Source organism: Amborella trichopoda, chromosome 13 (genome assembly GCF_054954075.1).
Source record: "Amborella trichopoda isolate Santa Cruz 75 chromosome 13, AtrichopodaSantaCruz75HAP2 v2.0, whole genome shotgun sequence".
In the NCBI taxonomy this organism is placed as follows: Eukaryota; Viridiplantae; Streptophyta; class Magnoliopsida; order Amborellales; family Amborellaceae; genus Amborella; species Amborella trichopoda.
Window position 1 is genome coordinate 11,775,513 of NC_142348.1, and position 18,028 is coordinate 11,793,540.

Sequence of the window (18,028 nt, forward strand, 5' to 3'; positions counted from 1 at the left end):
AAAATTTTTATTACATTTGCTTGGCATAGAGAATATAACAATATGTTGGAAAAGTTGCCAGGGGTACCCTATATGTCAAATTAGTCAGAAACTTCCTATCCTCAAGATATGTCCCTTAGGATGCATTTCATTGCAACTTACGCAACGCTTTTTACCTTGTTATCTACCAGAAAACAAAAGAGAGAGAAAACCAAATTGGTCATGGTAGTAGAATCTCAGCCAACCCAAGCTCATCCATCTAGACAAGAAATATGAGAACCATATTATGGGACCACAACAGCCAATATTAGTAAAACTCAATGGAATATTGAGGAAATTTTACATATGCTTCTTCTTTCAAAAAACATACAATGAATATAGAAATCAAGGAATGGGCTCAAGGCTAGGTGGTCATGGTGGCGGAGGGGGCCACCACAACATGATGTCTTGAGTTCCATTCTTATCCTAGGCATGGGACAATCTTCTCCACTGAACTACCCCAGGAAAAATAAAAAAATAAATAATATAGAAATCAGGGGAATCTTATTCAATCATGGATGATAACAAGTCGCACATCCAAAAAATCAACTATTCTAGGCATGTTAAAAGAGCAACCAACTCAGCTACTGTATTCCATCCCTTATCAATGCTTATTACAATATATTCATGAACCCCTCAATCATCATAAATTAAAAAAAAAAAGTTCCACAACTAGCCTCAATTGACAAAAATACCTCGAAAATTCAGATATAATCAACCAATATGAAAACATTAATTTAAAATTATTACACTAGTGCATGGAATTCCATATAAAATTAATGCATTTCACACCCCATTATTCACAGAGGAACTTTAAAGCATTACTTAGGTAGATTTTCTTCCAAAATCATATGGAAAATTATTATATGAAACAAGCACATAACAGCAAGCACAGCCTCTAAATTCCGACGAGTTTACCAGTGTATAACCATCACTTGCAAAAAAAAAGGGAAATTTACAAACTCCATAAAAGCTGCACTTTTCTCAACACTTTCCACAAAAATATCAAGCAATGACACCCATCCAAAAAATTAAAGGCAGAAAACCCCAAAAGAATAACGAAAGGTAAACACAATTGGGAATAAAACAAAGCTTCAGTCATTTTTTCCTCAACAACCAACCATCCCATACCTAATTCCAGCTAGAAAAACTATGATGCAAGAAGAAATTCTAGTTTCAATGAAAACTGTAAAGTACAATTAAAATAACAATTCCAAATGAGATATAGAATCCCAATCCCAATATTGCAAATGCAAACAATCTGCAAACCCTAAACTAAACTGCGCTAAAAAGAAAAAATCCAAATTCCCATAACTAACCGTCCAAATCCAAAACACAAGAAAAGGAAAATGCAAACATTTACGGAGAGTAGATAAAAAATGAGACAGAAAACGAATGAGAAACCCACATTCCCAAAACCCTAACCCCAATTCGTACCATGAAGACCAGGAGGTCTATTCTCTTTGTTCCAGCCAACCCCACGTGTGGCATCGAGGTATTGTTGGACGAGGTGCCTGCACTTCTGAAGGTGGTTCACCCCCTCTACGCGATAGCACCACTTGAGTTTCTCTCTCAAGATCTTAGCCGTCTCAATTTGGATCCATTTCTCTCTCACAAGGTGCTCCCTGTACTCTAACATGGCCACAGGGTCGGCATAGGGGTTGTTGGGGTCGAAGTCATCAGGAGGTCCCTCATCGAACTCAACAGTCGCCTTCCGAACCATCTCTCCCTCCCTCCCCCCTCGCTCTCTCTCTCCTCTCTCTCTTGCTATCTCCTTGTTGCTCGATTTATCTCTCTCTACCCCCTTCTGCGTCTTGTTTCTCCCACTTGGCCAGTCAGTGTCTGTGTTTCTACTACCCTGAGGAGGCGTCCCGCCCCGAATGTGTCGTGGCGATGTACTTCAATGGGAAAACGAACCTTGGAGGAATATGTTCATTACTACGGTGATCAAGATGCCGAAGAACACGGGCATGTTTTTTAAAAATTAATAAACATATACTAATAATAATTAGTGGGGATAATAGGTTTTAACCACTTTTAATTAATTAGTAGTTTTTTGAAGGTGCAAGTGAGAATAAAAGCCCGGGCATGAGAAATATAATTTTTGCCCGTTTCATTGGCTACTGATTAGTACGAAAAAATGCGTAGGGATTTCCTGTTCTTAATCATACGAGATAATTATTTTATGTGAAAAATGCTTATGTAAAAATATTTCTTACACATTAAATGTGTCTTAATTGATTAAAGCGAAAACAATATGGTTGTGTTTAGTAAAAGTAAAAATGGAGAAAGCACCTAGATTTTCCTTCTATTATAGTATTCACTGGTTTTGTTTCGGAGCAAGTTGGGAAAGTTGGAATCCTAAGTTTTTTTTTTTACTATTTTTGAAAGAAAATCGCAACGCATGCTGAAACTTTTTAGAAAAACTTTATTAGGGTATGACCCCTTAAAACCTAATAGTTAACCCACTATCCCTCCTAACCTATGCGCCGCTCTCACCCTCTAGCTATCATCTTGCCCCTCCTCGTCGCCATCCTCGCTCTCTCCCTCTCATCCCCCCATCCCCACAAGGTATTCCCTAAATCTATGAGTTTTTTATGGTGATTTAAGTTTTCTTTTTCAATAATTTTTTTTTTTTTGGTTTTCTGGTTTAGATCAATGAAGACAACTTTATGTTATACAATTTTGGTGTAGCATTATTGCATGCCATCTTCCATTGATATGTGGATTGATTAATCCACCATTAAGATTTTTTTCTTTTTCCCCTTTTCCTTTTTTGTTTTGGTGGTTCATTGTTGGTTTCAACATTTGTTATGTTTATGGAACCCTAATGTTGAGTCTTTGCACCTCTAGTGTTGTGGTTTTTTATTTTATTAGTTTAGATCAAAACAATATTAGGGGTGGCTTGGGCCAGGCTACCTGTGACCCTAGCCCGGCCCTAGTCCCCACAAGACTGGCCCAGCCCCAGCCTGGCCCAATCAGCCCTAACCTAGGTCATGATTGCCAAGCTCTGGTGCCCAACCGCCACGTATTGTGGCACAAGCCCTAGTTTTTTAGGGCCAGGTCGGTCCACCACGCCCATTGTCACCCTTAAATAAAACCCTAACGTTTTGCTTCTTTCGTTATGGCTTTCAATCTCCCTTGATATGTGGATTGAATAATCCACCATCAGAGCTTTTTTTTCCTTTTTTGTTTATTTAGTTTTTGTTGGTCCTTGATGGCCTCTTCACTTTTTGCGTTTTTGCAACTCCAATGTTGTGTTCCTACAACCCTAGTGTTGTGCTTTTTTTTCATTATCATAATGCCTGTATATGCTCCAATATGAAATGGAGAGATTTGAAATGGGTTCCTTTTATGAATTTTGAAATTTGTTAGCACGGTGGTTATCCAAAAACTCATGGTAATTTTTTTCGTTTTTCTCTCTCTGAGTTCATTTTATGAAACAAAAAACGATTGTTTCTAGCTTACTGTAAAATTGTTTTGCAATGCTTGAAACAGAAAACCATTGTTTCATGAATGTTGTAGATCTTTTCTTCTTTCTTGGCTAGTTTCTATTGCTTGTTAGAATAATATGCTCATGCATATGATGCAAAAATGTGCAGGATTTTAGTTAAATGATTAATAGAATACGGCAATTTTGGCAATATTTGCTTTTGGTTTTGCTGGATTTTCAAATGAATTGTGCTCTCGAAATCATAGGCATGTTTCACGTTGTTTGTGAAATTCTTTTGAGTTACATTGTTCTCCATGTGAGTTCATATGCTTTGCGTAGGTTTAAAACGGAATATTTTAGTATTTTCTAATATGCAATCGTTAGACTATAGTTTTGCTTCCATTTTGTGTCTTTAAGTTGGAGATGTTGTGTTTATTTTCTTCATTTCATTGCTTGTATTTTGCTTGTATTGGCTCCAATATGAAATGGAGAGATTTGAGATGGGTTTTCATTATTTAGGAATGAACTTTTAGCCACTTTAGAGTTGTGATTTAGATTTTATTTATTTTTTTATGAAACTTAAAACATGTGCTTCTAGTTTGCAGTCAAAGTTTTTTCAAGCTTTCAGTTCATTGCAGTTTTCGAGTTTGAAATCATAGAATATTGATGAGAAAGTAGAATTTAAGCATCATCAAGCTTGTTTGGCTTCTCTTAGTCAAAGAATAGATTTTTTAGCTTCATTTTAGTTGAAGATGTGTTTTTTATGCTCCAATATGAAATGGTTGAGATGGTTTTTTATATTTTAGAGATCATTTTTTAGCAAAGAGAGAGAAAGAGAAAGAGAGAGAGCTTTTTTTCTACATGAATTGTAGTAGGAAAGAGGTTTCTCACAATAACGTTTGCTTGATGGCCTTAATTAAAGTGAGAGTCTTGCCAAGACAAGAGTTCATAGTGATGTTGCATTATAAATTAGATTACTCTTCATCATATATTTTCCCATGGTATCAAGAACTAAATATTAACAAGCATCATACTACTTAATTGCAGGCGTAACTATGGTAAGTTCATCAATTAGCAGTACCGTATCATATCCAGTTAAGCTATGTCAAAATTGTACACAACCATCCTTGACATACACATCTAGCTCTGTAAAAAATCCAGTTATGAAGTATTACAACTGCACCTCATGTGTTGCCTCGAATGGGTTCTGTGATGACTATGTTAGTAGCGTGCACAACTACAACACACCCATAGCACTAGCCTCATCGTCGAACTCAGAAACATTGGCCAAGATGATTGAAGATCAACAAAGAACGACTGCATTGGAGAAATCTGAAAAGCGAGCAATTGTGAAAATTCTAGTTCTTTGCTTATTACTTCTAGTTATGAGTATAATATTCAACATTGTACTTGTTCACCTCCTTATAAAAAAGGAGTGATTGTACCAGCAGTTATCTGAGAGACCTTTCTTCTTATTTTAACTTGTATGCAATGTATCGGGTTTGGTTTGTTTATTTAATGCAAGGCATCTATATGAATATTATTATATTGTGATGTAGTGTTTATTCAGTGAATGCATTCTGGTTCATCTGTGTGAATGTTATTATTTTATGAAAAAATGTGCTTTTTTAGTGAAAGAATGTGATTTGTTTGTATGGATGCTATTATATTATGATAAAGTACATTGTTTTCATGTGGATGATGTATATTTGTCTTCGGGGAATGATTTCCTGCAACGGTTGCATAGTAGTATAATGCAATTATCTTCAAAAATTATGTTAGAAATATTTGTTTGACACAAATTTTTAAATGTGCACTCTTTTCATTGTGAAGAACAATCACAAAAAATAAAATTTTGAAAAAATTCTCTAGAAAGTTTTCATTCTAGCCCAATTAATATAAGTCGTTCATTTTATTGAGATGGTTAGATAAATGCCTCATAAGCATTTTTTTATTCCCAAAATTTTTATATAATGTTATCATTATTAGATTAATAATGCTAAAAAAGAAAAAAAAGATTTTGAATTTGTCAAGGACTAGATCTTGAAATTCACCAAATGGATGGTCGAGATTCATTATTGGATGGGTACTAATTTTGACCATATCTAGGGTACAAATTGTAATTTTTTTTTTCCGTAGGATTGATTATGAGGATGAAGAGAATGTGTGTGTAAAATTTGGAGTCATACAAATGCAAAAAATATGGCTTTCTAAAGGTGTGGTTGCATTATACTACTATACAACAGTTGCATTATACTACTATTCAACGGTTGCATTGGATCATTTTCGTTTATCTTCAATAATAAATCATGTCTGACCATATAGGAATGAATTCTGAAAATATTGGGAGGATTATCAATGGATAGGCCCCACATAATGAGAGCCTCCTAGGAGTCATGGTAGATTGTTCGATAGAAGGTACGACGCTATATGGGGTGTTTGGTAGGGATGCCTCCTTACTAAAGTAACTTCTACATATAAAGGGTATGGTCCTTGGTTTGACAAAGAGAGGATCAAAACTAGATTGGAAACTTTGAAGATACAATATAGTCAAATCAAAATACTCGTTGGGCCATATGGGTTTGGATGGAATGAGGAAAGGAGGATGGTCTATTGGAATTATGGCCTTTCAAAGGCCTAATGTGCAATTCCAGCACTGTTCAGAGTCACAGTGGGAGCTATCAGAGTCTTTGCATACTGGGATTCAAATAGGCCGAAATAACCATGTTTGATTGATTAAGGCGAGGTTCTTGGACCATTTTATGAACTAAGAGGTTTTAGGGTTTTTCTTGTAGTCAGGGTCAGTATGCTTGTGTTTGCCTCATGACGTGTGAGTCAGGACTTGGAGATCAATGGATCTCAATTTGTTAGAGATATACCGTGTATAAGCCCTTTGTGAGCATAGTTGGGCTATAAAAGGACATTAGCCCAAATCTTTGATATATATAGTGTCAAACCCCAAGAATTTACAATACTGTTATTCCTGATATGTGACAGACAAAATATACATACATCTATTGATAGGACAAATTTACAGTGGCGAGGTCTTACAAAGTAAATAAAGAAAGCTAGCACAACAACAATATCTTCCAAGGTTGATCTTGACTAGCACTCAAAATGAATCCGCAGTTATCCTGAAAAATGTTTACCATACTTTGATGAGTTTGGCTACTCAGTAAGTGATCATCATAATCCTAAAAATAATCATGATTGAAAGATATCAATATTTTCCAAAATGAGATCTATTAACAGAAATGTATCAACAGTTTCACTTTCAATAAATGCATAATTAAGTATAATTCGAGTAATTGAAATGCTTATAACACTTTTAACGGCAGTACATAATTCAAAGGATTTCACAAAATATCCTACTGGCGTCCCAAGTAGGTCACCTATATACCCCATCAGCGTCTTGATGGGTCCACTTAATCCCTATCGGCGTCCCAGATAGGTCCACTTAATCCCTGCAGGTCCACTTATACCTCACCGTGTACCAGATGAGTCCACTTAATCCCTACCGGCGTCCCAGATATGTCCACTTATACCTCACCGGCGTACCGGATGAGTCCACTTGCATACTTAAATTATTTCTAAATCTCTTTAAACATTTGGAAGCAGCAATATCATGTACTCAACATATCACTGAAACCATTAATATGAATTTCACTTAAACCATTAATAACAGTCACTCTCTATAATATTTCAAAAATAATCAATCAAATATTTTGGGCTCAAATTTAGAAAGGTAGCAGTTTGTGAAGGCATTCTAGCATAATTGCCAATTTAATATGTATAGAAAAACTCTTACAGAAATTCAAGAATATGGAATTATCACAATTTATGGGATATCAATCCACAAATAAACATTTCACAATAATATTATAATCAACTGCAAAAATGTCAATTTTTAAATAATAAGGCAGTCATTTGCACATGAATTTTTCAATGTCTAAATATTCAAAACAGTAGAAGGAAATATCACAATTTATTTTATTTTTTTTTACTAAAAGCAGAAATATCACATTTATTTCTAACAATAAACAAGAAAAATAAATAAATTTATTTTTCTAATTTACAGCATTCAAAATTTCTAACATAGATAAAATATCACAATTTTTATCAAAAAGATTATTTTTCAAGATAATGAGGTCACGTGCGCATAAAATGTATCTCGCTTAAAATTCATGATAATAAGCAGAAATAATTATTTCATTTTATTTTTAAAAAGAATGGATTATTTTTTGAGACAATGAGGTCACTTACACACAAAACTGATAAAATAAAGATCCTAGACTAAAATATCACTATTTATTAAAAATGGACTATTTTTCAGAAAGACGATGTCACTTACCCACAAATGTTTGAGAGGGAGCTTCCGATAAAAAATTCGGTTCGAGAGAGGAGTTCACTGTGTTTCGACCAGAGAGAGAGAGATCTCAAAATTTTCTAGGGTGGGAGTGCTCACCTCCCCTATTTAAATTCTTATAACGTATTATAATAATGTTTTATTACGCTCTACCTCATACCTGAGGTGTCGCGCTAAGCGTCTGCTTTTAACATACGAAAACCACGTCCGTTAAAGGACGTGGCCAACAGCAAGCAGCAACTGCAAAGGCTGCAAACAAAAGCAGCAGCAAAAGTTTAAACCAAGTAAAAAGTTTTGAAATAGTGATGGTCCCCAAGGACCATCATACTCAATCAGACCATCACCTATTTAAAAGCATCTTTTCTCCTGTTTTTTTTTTTTTTTTTTTTTTTTTGAAATTTTAGGATTGTTACATTCTTCCCCCCTTAAAGAAATTTAGTCCTCTAAATTTGTGTACCTGATTACTGAAAAAGATAGGGGTATTTTTCTCTGATTTCGTCTTCTCGTTCCTAAGTTGACTCTTCTCTTGAATGGTACTGCCATAATACACGGACCAAAGGAATCTCCTTATTACGCAACACTTGCACCCTTCTATCCAGTATCAAAATTGGCTGCTCAATGAAGGATAGGTCCTTCCTGATCGATAAAAGTTCATATTTTAAGATATGGGACGGGTCGGGCTGATATTTTCGTAGTGAAGATACATGAAAGACATTATGGACATTTGCTAATTCAGTGTGGTAAGGCAAGTCTATAAGCGACACCTCGATGCTTTATAGGATTTCAAATGGTCCGATGTAACGTGGGCTCAACTTTTCTTTCTTGTCGAATCTCATAATACCCTTTATTGGTGAGATTTTTAGGAAAACTCGATCACCTTCCTCAAATTCAAGATCTCTCCTTCGGTTATCGGCGTAACTCTTTTGCCGACACTGAGCTGTCCTGAGCCTTTCACGAATTAATGTTATTTTATCTGTGGTTATCTGGACAATTTCGGGCCCCAAAAGCTTTCTTTCACCAACCTCGTCCCAACATATGGGTGACTTGCATTTCCTTCCATACAGGGCTTCATATGGTGTCATCTGAATACTGGCTTGGAAGATATTATTATAAGCAAACTCAATCAGGGGTAAATGGTCATCCCAGCTTCCTGTAAGGTCAATAACACAGGCCCTCAGCATATCTTCCAAGGTTTGGATGATCCTCTCAGATTGTCCATCAGTTTGGGGGTGAAAGGCAATATTAAAGGTGAGTCTCGTCCCCATGGCTGACTGTAGTCTAGCCCAAAATTTAGAAGTAAACCGAGTATCCCTGTCCGATACAATACTGACAGGAACTTCATGCAACCGTACTATTTCCTTAATGTACAGCTGAGCCAGTCGATCCAAAGTGTACGTCGTGCGAATCGGTAGAAAGTGAGCAGCTTTGGTTAACCGGTCCACAATGACCCAAATGCTATCATGTCCTGAATTTGTTCTAGGCAAGCCAGAGACAAAATCCATAGAGATGTGCTCCCATTTCCATTCTGGCACCGGTAAAGGCTGCAACAACCCAGCGGGCCTTTGATGTTCAGCTGTTACTTGCTGGCATGTTAGGCATTTAGACACAAATAGTGCTACCTCTTTTTTCATATTATTCCACCAAAAGGTTTCTTCAGGTCTTGATACATTTTAATACTTCCAGGATGTATTGTATAACGAGAATGATGTGCTTCTTCTAAGATAGCTTTCTTTACACTCTCATCATTCGGGACACAAACCCGACCTTCGAATCTTAGCAAATTCTCACTACATATAGAGAATTCATCTATCTTTCCTTGCTTCACCTCTTCTATAATTGTTATAAGCTGAGGGTCTTTCTTTTGTGCCAATCGAATCTGTTGGATTAATTGGGGTTCGGCCTTAATGTTGGCAATCATACTTACCACACCATTAATGGACGGAGTTGGATGCCAATCCACTATTTCCTCTAACAATCGCATTTCTTGGATCATTAGATGAGCTAAGACTCCCGTAGATTTTCTACTTAAAGCGTTGCCCACAACGTTAGCTTTTCTTGAATGATAATGGATTGTACAATCATAATCTTTTAAGAAATCCATCCATCTTATCTGCCGCATATTTAAATCCTTCTGAGAGAAAAGGTATTTCAAACTCTTATGATCCGTGTATATTACAAATTGCTCACCATATAGATAATGCCTCCATATTTTCAAAGCGAATACTATTGCGGCTAGCTCCAAATCATGAATTGGATATTTTTTCTCATATTCTTTCAACTGTCTGGATGCATATGCCACTACTTTCCCATATTGCATTAATACACAGCCCAAACCTTTATGTGAAGCATCACTATAAATCACAAATCCCCCACTCCCCTCAGGAATAGTTAAAATAGGTGCTGAAGTTAATCGAACTTTTAGTTCTTGAAAACTCTCCTCACATTCACTTGTCCATTCAAATTTGACATTTTTCTGTGTCATTGGGGTTGCGATTCGAGAAAATCCTTCTACAAATTTTCTGTAATATCCTGCCAATCCCAAAAAGCTTCGAACTTCAGTCACATTGCCTGGTTGTTTCCAATTAACAACGGCTTCAACCTTTGAAGGATCAACTGATAGACCTTCTTTTGATATGACATGTCCTAAAAATGTCACTTGTTCAAGCCAAAATTCACATTTACTAAGTTTGGCATACAATTTCTTCTCTCTTAATATTTGCAATACTATTCTTACATGCTACTCATGTTCCTTCTGATTCTTGGAATAAATTAAAATATCATCGATGAATACCACAATAAATTTATCCAAAAAGGGCTTAAAGATCCGATTCATCAAATCCATAAATGCAGCTAGTGCATTGGTTAATCCAAAAGGCATGACTAAAAATTCATAATGGCCATACCTTGTTCTGAAAGCTGTCTTGAGTACATCTTCACTTTTAATCTTAAGCTGATGGTATCCAGATCTAAGATCAATTTTTTAAAACACTTGTGATCCTTGTAATTGATCAAATAAATCATCAATTCTAGGTAATGGATACTTATTTTTCACTGTCACTTGGTTCAACTGTCTATAATCAATACATAATCTCATAGTCCCATCTCTCTTTTTGACAAGCAGTACTGGAGCACCCCAAGGTGACGCACTGGGCCTGATAAAACCTTTATCTAATAATTCTTCCAATTGTTGTTTCAGTTATTTAAGTTCTGCAGGAGCCATTCTGTAAGGTGCCTTAGAAATTGGTGCTACCCCTGACACTAATTCAATGGAGAATTCAATTTCCCTGTCCGGCGGTAATCCTGGCAATTCTTCAGGAAAAACGTCGGGAAATTCTCGGATAACCGGAGTGGTATCCAAATTTATTTCTTCCTTCCGATCTTCTTTGATATAGGCAAGAAAGCCTTGACATCCTTTTCGAAGGAGGCGATTATCTCGAATACAAGAGATTAAATATGATGGGGAGTCTTCTTTGACACCATTGAAGTAAAATACTGGTTGATTCGGAATACTAAAGGTAACAATTTTCTTATAACAATCAATACTTGCATGGTATGCAGAAAGCCAATCCATGCCTAAGATTACATTAAAATCTTGAATTTTCAGGAGTATTAAATCAACCAACAGTTCCTTTTCTTCTATCTTTATTACACATGATTTGTACATTATATTGGTGTTAATTGAATCTCTCATTGGTGTGGCTACCTCTAGAATGTATTCTAATTATTCTGATTCTACCTTTAAGTGGCATGCAAAGTATTGTGACACAAATGAATGAGTAGATCCAAGATCAATCAAAACATGAGCTACTTTTTGGAAGATAGTAAGAGTACCTTGGATCACTGATTTTGAGGCCTGAGCGTCTTGCTCGGTAATCGCAAATACTCTTCCCTTCATCTGAGGCTTTGGAGCTATCTCTCCCTGCTTTGAAAGCTGTTGTGTCTGTAAGCATGGACATTGTTTAATCTGGTGTCCCAATTTTCCACATTTAAAACAGGCTCCGGTATTCCAATAACAAGGGCTTGATCCATGATTTTTCCCACATTTTCTACATGGTTCTATTGGGTTTTGAAATGGCGAGGGCCTTGGCTTCTTGTTTGGCCTTTCAAACTGTTGTCGATTAGATGATGTAGGTCTAACATGACTGTTCTGATTTTTCGTCTTTTGGTAATCTTCAAAATCTTTTTCGACAATTTGGACACGATCCACTATTTCAGCATAAGTTCTTAATTTCAAGACTGATATTCTGCTTCTAATAGCTGGCCTGAGACCCCTTTCAAATTTCTTCACCTTTCTTGCCTCATTGTTAATCATATGTGGTGCAAACCTGGCTAATTCAGTAAACTTGGCCTCGTACTGTGCTACTGTCCTATTTCCTTGGATTAATTCTAGAAATTCCATTTCTTTTTTGTCTCGAATAAAATCTGGGAAATACTTTTCATTAAATGCCTCTAAAAATACTTCCCAAGTCAAGGTTTATTTTCTTTGACCAATACTCATTTTGTCATTCGCCACCAGTGTTGTGCCTCACCTTCTAACATAAAAACTGCCAAGGCCACCTTCCTATCATCAGGACATTCCATAACCTCGAATATTTTTTCCAATTGCATAATCCATCCCTCGGCTTCCAGTGGGTTTACAGCACCCTTAAAAGAAGGTGAGTTTATTTTATAAATTGTTCGATATTACTCCCACCATTTTCTGTAACTGACTGCCTGGGTGGATTGTTGTTTTCCATCTGATGTTGCATTAGAGCAACCATATTTTCCAAGGCTTTGTGAGTTGTTTCCATATTGGCTTCAGCTATTCTGGATCTTGACTTTATCCCGGTCTGTACACACAATAAATGTGATTTTAAGTACATTCTTTTTAAATTTCATAAGGATCTTAAACCTATTGCTCTGATACCATAGTTATCACACCCCAAGAATTTACAATACTGTTATTCCTGAGATGTGACAGACAAAACATATATACATCTATTGATAGGACAAATTTACAGTGGCGAGGTCTTACAAAGTAAATAAAGAAAGCTAGCACAACAACAGTATCTTCCAAGGTTGATCTTGACTAGCGCTCAAAATGAATCCGTAATTATCCTGAAAAATGTTTACCATAGTTTGATGAGTTTGGCTACTCAGTAAGTGATCATCATAATCCTAAAAATAATCATGATTGAAAGATATCAATATTTTCCAAAATGAGATCTATTAACAGAAATGTATCAACAGTTTCACTTTCAATAAATGCATAATTAAGTATAATTCGAGTAATTGAAATGCTTATAACACTTTTAAGGCAGTACATAATTCAAAGGATTTCACAAAATACCCTACTGGCGTCCCAAGTAGGTCACCTATATACCCCATCAGTGCCCTGATGGGTCCACTTAATCCCTATCAGCGTCCCAAATAGGTCCACTTAATCCCTGCAGGTCCACTTATACCTCACCGGCGTACCGGATGAGTCCACTTAATCCCTACCGGCATCCCAGATAGGTCCACTTATACCTCACCGGCGTACCGGATGAGTCCACTTGCATACTTAAATTATTTCTAAATCTCTTTAAACATTTGGAAGCAGCAATATCATGTACTCAACATATCACTGAAACCATTAATATGAATTTCACTTAAACCATTAATAACAGTCACTCTCTATAATATTTCAAAAATAATCAATCAAATATTTTGGGCTCAAATTTAGAAAGGTAGCAGTTTGTGAAGGCATTCTAGCATAATTGCCAATTTAATATGTATAGAAAAACTCTTACAGAAATTCAAGATTACGGAATTATCACAATTTATGGGATATCAATCCACAAATAAACATTTCACAACAATATTATAATCAACTGCAAAAATATCAATTTTTAAATAATAAGGCCGTCATTTGCACATGAATTTTTCAATGTCTAAATATTCAAAACAGTAGAAGGAAATATCACAATTTATTTTATTTTTTTTTACTAAAAGCAGAAATATCACATTTATTTCTAACAATAAACAAGAAAAATAAATAAATTTATTTTTCTAATTTACAGCATTCAAAATTTCTAACATAGATAAAATATCACAATTTTTATCAAAAAGATTATTTTTCAAGATAATGAGGTCACGTGCGCATAAAATGTATCGCGCCTAAAATTCATGATAATAAGCAGAAATAATTATTTCATTTTATTTTTAAAAAGAATGGATTATTTTTCGAGACAATGAGGTCACTTACACACAAAACTGATAAAATAAAGATCCTAGACTAAAATATCACTATTTATTAAAAATGGACTATTTTTCAGAAAGACGATGTCACTTACCCACAAATGTTTGAGAGGGAGCTTCCGATAAAAAATTCGGTTCGAGAGAGGAGTTCACTGTGTTTCGACCAGAGAGAGAGAGATCTCAAAATTTTCTAGGGTGGGAGTGCCCACCTCCCCTATTTAAATTCTTATAACATATTATTATAATATTTTATTACGCTCTACCTCATACCTGAGGTGTCGCGTTAAGCATCTGCTGTTAACATACGAAAACCACGTCCGCTAAAGGACGTGGTCAGCAGCAAGCAGCAACTGCAAAGGCTGCAAACAAAAGCAGCAGCAAAAGTTTAAACCAAGTAAAAAGTTTTGAAATAGTGATGGTCCCCAAAGACCATCATACTCAATCAGACCATCACCTATTTAAAAGCATCTTTTCTCCTTTTTTTTTTTTTTTTTTTTTTTTTTGAAATTTTAGGATTGTTACATATAGCTTGATCATATCGTGTGCACAGATATGAGAAAACTAAGGAATTTGGTTTCTCTTTATCTATCATCAGTCAATCTGCAACTCATTGCATTAAAATGTCTTCATATTTCTTCTGCAACGTGTCCATTTACTTTGAAATTTGAAGAGATGATAGAGGACTCAGAGGCAAATACAATGGTCCAAACTTGACTTCCAATGAGTCATGGACGAGAGAAATATTGTCCGTAAAAAATAACACATTTCTATTGGAAATTACAACTGGAAATCCAAGGGTTGTGGGTGCAACCACTTCAAACCACAGGGGGATTATGGACCCTGGGGATATGATAATCTTGTGGGGGGCTACAGCATACATATCCACAAAATTTGGGTCTGAGACTCTCCACATAATGGGAGATATCATCTGTCATTGGTCAAACTTTTGCATAGTTTATATGACCACTATTGCAGAGCTTGTCGCTTTTTCCTAAGTGAACAATATGATGCCGTACTTTTAATGATGATAGGGCATCGAGTCAGAAATCCAATAGTCCAAGTTCCATTAGAAAATTCTTCATAGATAGAGAGAAATCTCAACTTTGGTGATTAGAGGTCATCGTGGCTATTATTTGGCAGACAATGCATAAGAATTTGAATACCAATGAATACAGATGATGGGTTAAGCCAACTCCGAATGGTATGAAACTTCGGGGTGAGGGATATAACGCCTCAACTATGACCTCCCAAGAGTTTTGGGTCAATTCCTAAAATACCAATTTCCTGGTTGTCAGTCAAGGCATATCTTGACTGGGACGATTGTGGACGACGGGTTAAGGCACCTCCAAATAATGTGAAACTTTAGGGTGAGAGATATAATGCTTCAAATATGACCCTTGAGAGTTAGCCCCAAATTATCAAATTTGGGGTTCTTGATGAAGGAATATCTTGACTGGCAACCAATATGGACGACGGGTTAAGCCACTGTCTAACTTGTATGATTATTAGGCTAGAGACACATCAAGGCTCGTGGAATATATTTGCAAGGATACACCTCATTATGATATCATGTAGCGACGTTTCCTTATGCTCTGTCTATCAAACACTTTATCCTCAGCTTACAGGAGATTCAATAGACATGTTGTACCGCGTCAAACTTCTCAAATATTATGTGGAGAGGTGTATATGGCCTTTTGAGAGTATATATATCCTCGAGCTTGTCTTGAATTGAGATGGCTTGATAGTCTCTTATCATCGATCGTTAGTAAGAATGCGTGCATGTAACCGATGAACGATTAACATTATTTTTTGCCATAGCAAACTCCTCCAATATCATGTGGAGAAGCATATATTGGCCTTAGGAGTATATGTATCCTAGAGTGTGTCCCGAGGGGAGATGATTTGATATCTTTTTTGATCAATCGTTAGCCAAGATGTATATACTTGACTAACGACGGGTAAGGAAAGTATGTTATACCGCATCAAATTCTTCCAATATCATGTGAAGAGGCGTATATTGACTTTAGGTGTATATGTATCCTAGAATTTGTCTCAAATTGAGATGGTTCGACATGTCCTCTATCATCAGTAGTTAGTCAGGGCACATATGGATTGACTGACAATCAGGACTTTTCAAAGCATATCGGGGCCTGCATATGATGAGTCCTAGACATATCATATCTGCATATCACATTAGGATCATATCTTTGCACATATTTTCAAGAATCGATACTCATTGGGTTTGCTTAGTTTATTCATCATCTGTTAGGATATCAATATGGCAATTGTTTGATTTCTATCTCATGGTCACGCCTTCAAATTCATTGGCGTGTCAAAGTGTATTGAGGCTCATACGATGACTAAAAATACACCCAACACATCCACCCCGGGAGTTACACGTGTAAGAGAATCCTCAAGGCATGTGATGTTCGGTGATTTGGGTGTCTTACCGACATCACTTATCTTTTTCTTTGTGATCAACACTTCATGCATGCATGCCTCAATATCCTCAAGACTTCCCTTCATTTTAGGAGTCTTGATTAATGAGTGAAATGATACTCATCAAGTCACACCTTTTCGAACAACATCATTATCCACGTCCTTCAAAGGATTATCTCTTCGGCTTCTTTCATGATGCCTATAAATATCCTTTAATTTTGAAAACCAAATCCATTCCATCCCATGAGGTCTTGTAACCCAAATTTTCCTTATCGGCTCTTTGGCACTTTAAATCTTGAACTCACTTCCGCCATCATGGAGTCAGAGGATCAACCTCCAATCCCTCTGCTGCTTTGGCCATAGAGATTAGCGGCAATCAAACTTCGAATTTTCCTATTCAATGACCACTTTCTAGACTGACTTCTTCATCGTTTGACCGCTTCAAAGAAAAGGCTCATGAAATTGCCCCAGAAACTGAGGGTAAGGCAAACCTTGATCTTGACGAAGTCACCAATCTCCGAGAGTTGGTGAAGAAACTCCATTGTGAAATCAACCATCATTAATACATGGCTGAGTATTACGAGGGTGAGGCAGCTCATGCTAAGCATATTTTTTCCTCAATCCAATAGAAAATTGCGAGGATCTCCAAGATGATCCGCATCCGAGACTGATGCACGGGGCACCGACCATGAAGGAGCTATCTTTTTCTTCTTTTTTTTAATTTATTTTTTCTATTTTAAGTAAAATTGTAAGGGTTTTAAATCCCAAGCATGAATAAAGCTTCTGGTTTAACAGTCCCCTTTCTTCATCTTTTTTTTTTTATATATGCATCTTTTATTCCATACGTTGATTGTTCCTAGGATAAGTATCTTTACTCAAAGGAGTTGTCCAGCCATCATCCTTCAGGGGCTGTTTGTGTACCTGGAAATATATTGTCTGTGAAATATATTACTGGCGTAATACATTATTTGCAAATGGATTGTCACTGTTTGGGTAGTATTTAGATGCAACCTGGGAAATACATTGCTAATATTTGGCTATGTCGGGAAGAAATATGGGAAATGTGTTACCAACAATTTATCAGCAGTACTATCATTTCTTTTTTTTTGTCACAAAATTTCAATTTGGAATAAAAGTATCTTCACACCATTTCAAAAATATTTTCTAATAATAACATCATCACCATTCTAGAGGAAGAGGAAAATAAAGGTATTAATAATCACCATTCCAAAGATAGAGAGAGTGCAAAGTATTGATCTTAATCTTCACCATTTTAAAGAGAGAAAGAGAACATGAAATAAAATTATCATTGTTGCAACAAGATTTACTACTATTATCATAGATATAAAAACTAATTTTTGGGAAAATATCGGATAATCTCTTTCCATTTCTTACTGTGTACTCAAAGAAAATGTCATATTTCCTCGCAATCTATTCTCATGTAATAGATTTCTAGGTACCCAAATAGGTCCTCAAAGTTGATAACTTAAAACTTGGGTACAAGATAAGCTTCTTTTATTTTTAAAATATAAAACGTTACCCCTTTCTATCTC

At 35.9% G+C, this 18,028-nt stretch overlaps 1 protein-coding gene and 1 long non-coding RNA gene across 4 annotated transcripts in view; one reads left to right on the top strand and one right to left on the bottom strand.

Moving 5' to 3' along the window:
* LOC18432115 (NADH dehydrogenase ubiquinone 1 beta subcomplex subunit 10-B-like protein (Complex I subunit NDUFS6)) overlaps positions 1–1,891 on the bottom strand; it is a 32,114-nt gene extending 30,223 nt beyond the window's left edge. For all 3 annotated transcript variants that reach the window (XR_966599.3, XM_088856008.1, XM_011624275.3), the window contains exon 1: positions 1,456–1,891. Coding sequence is in view for 2 of the 3 variants with exons in the window: in XM_088856008.1 (XP_088712134.1) it covers positions 1,456–1,741 (286 nt within the window). In the remaining variant the exon portion in view is untranslated. The remainder of the gene's footprint in view (positions 1–1,455) is intronic.
* A 393-nt stretch (positions 1,892–2,284) lies between these two features.
* Positions 2,285–4,999, top strand: LOC148779036 (uncharacterized). The gene is made up of 2 exons (XR_016047729.1): positions 2,285–2,589; positions 4,499–4,999. It is a non-coding gene; the product is annotated as an uncharacterized LOC148779036 (long non-coding RNA).
* Positions 5,000–18,028: the final 13,029 nt, after the last annotated feature.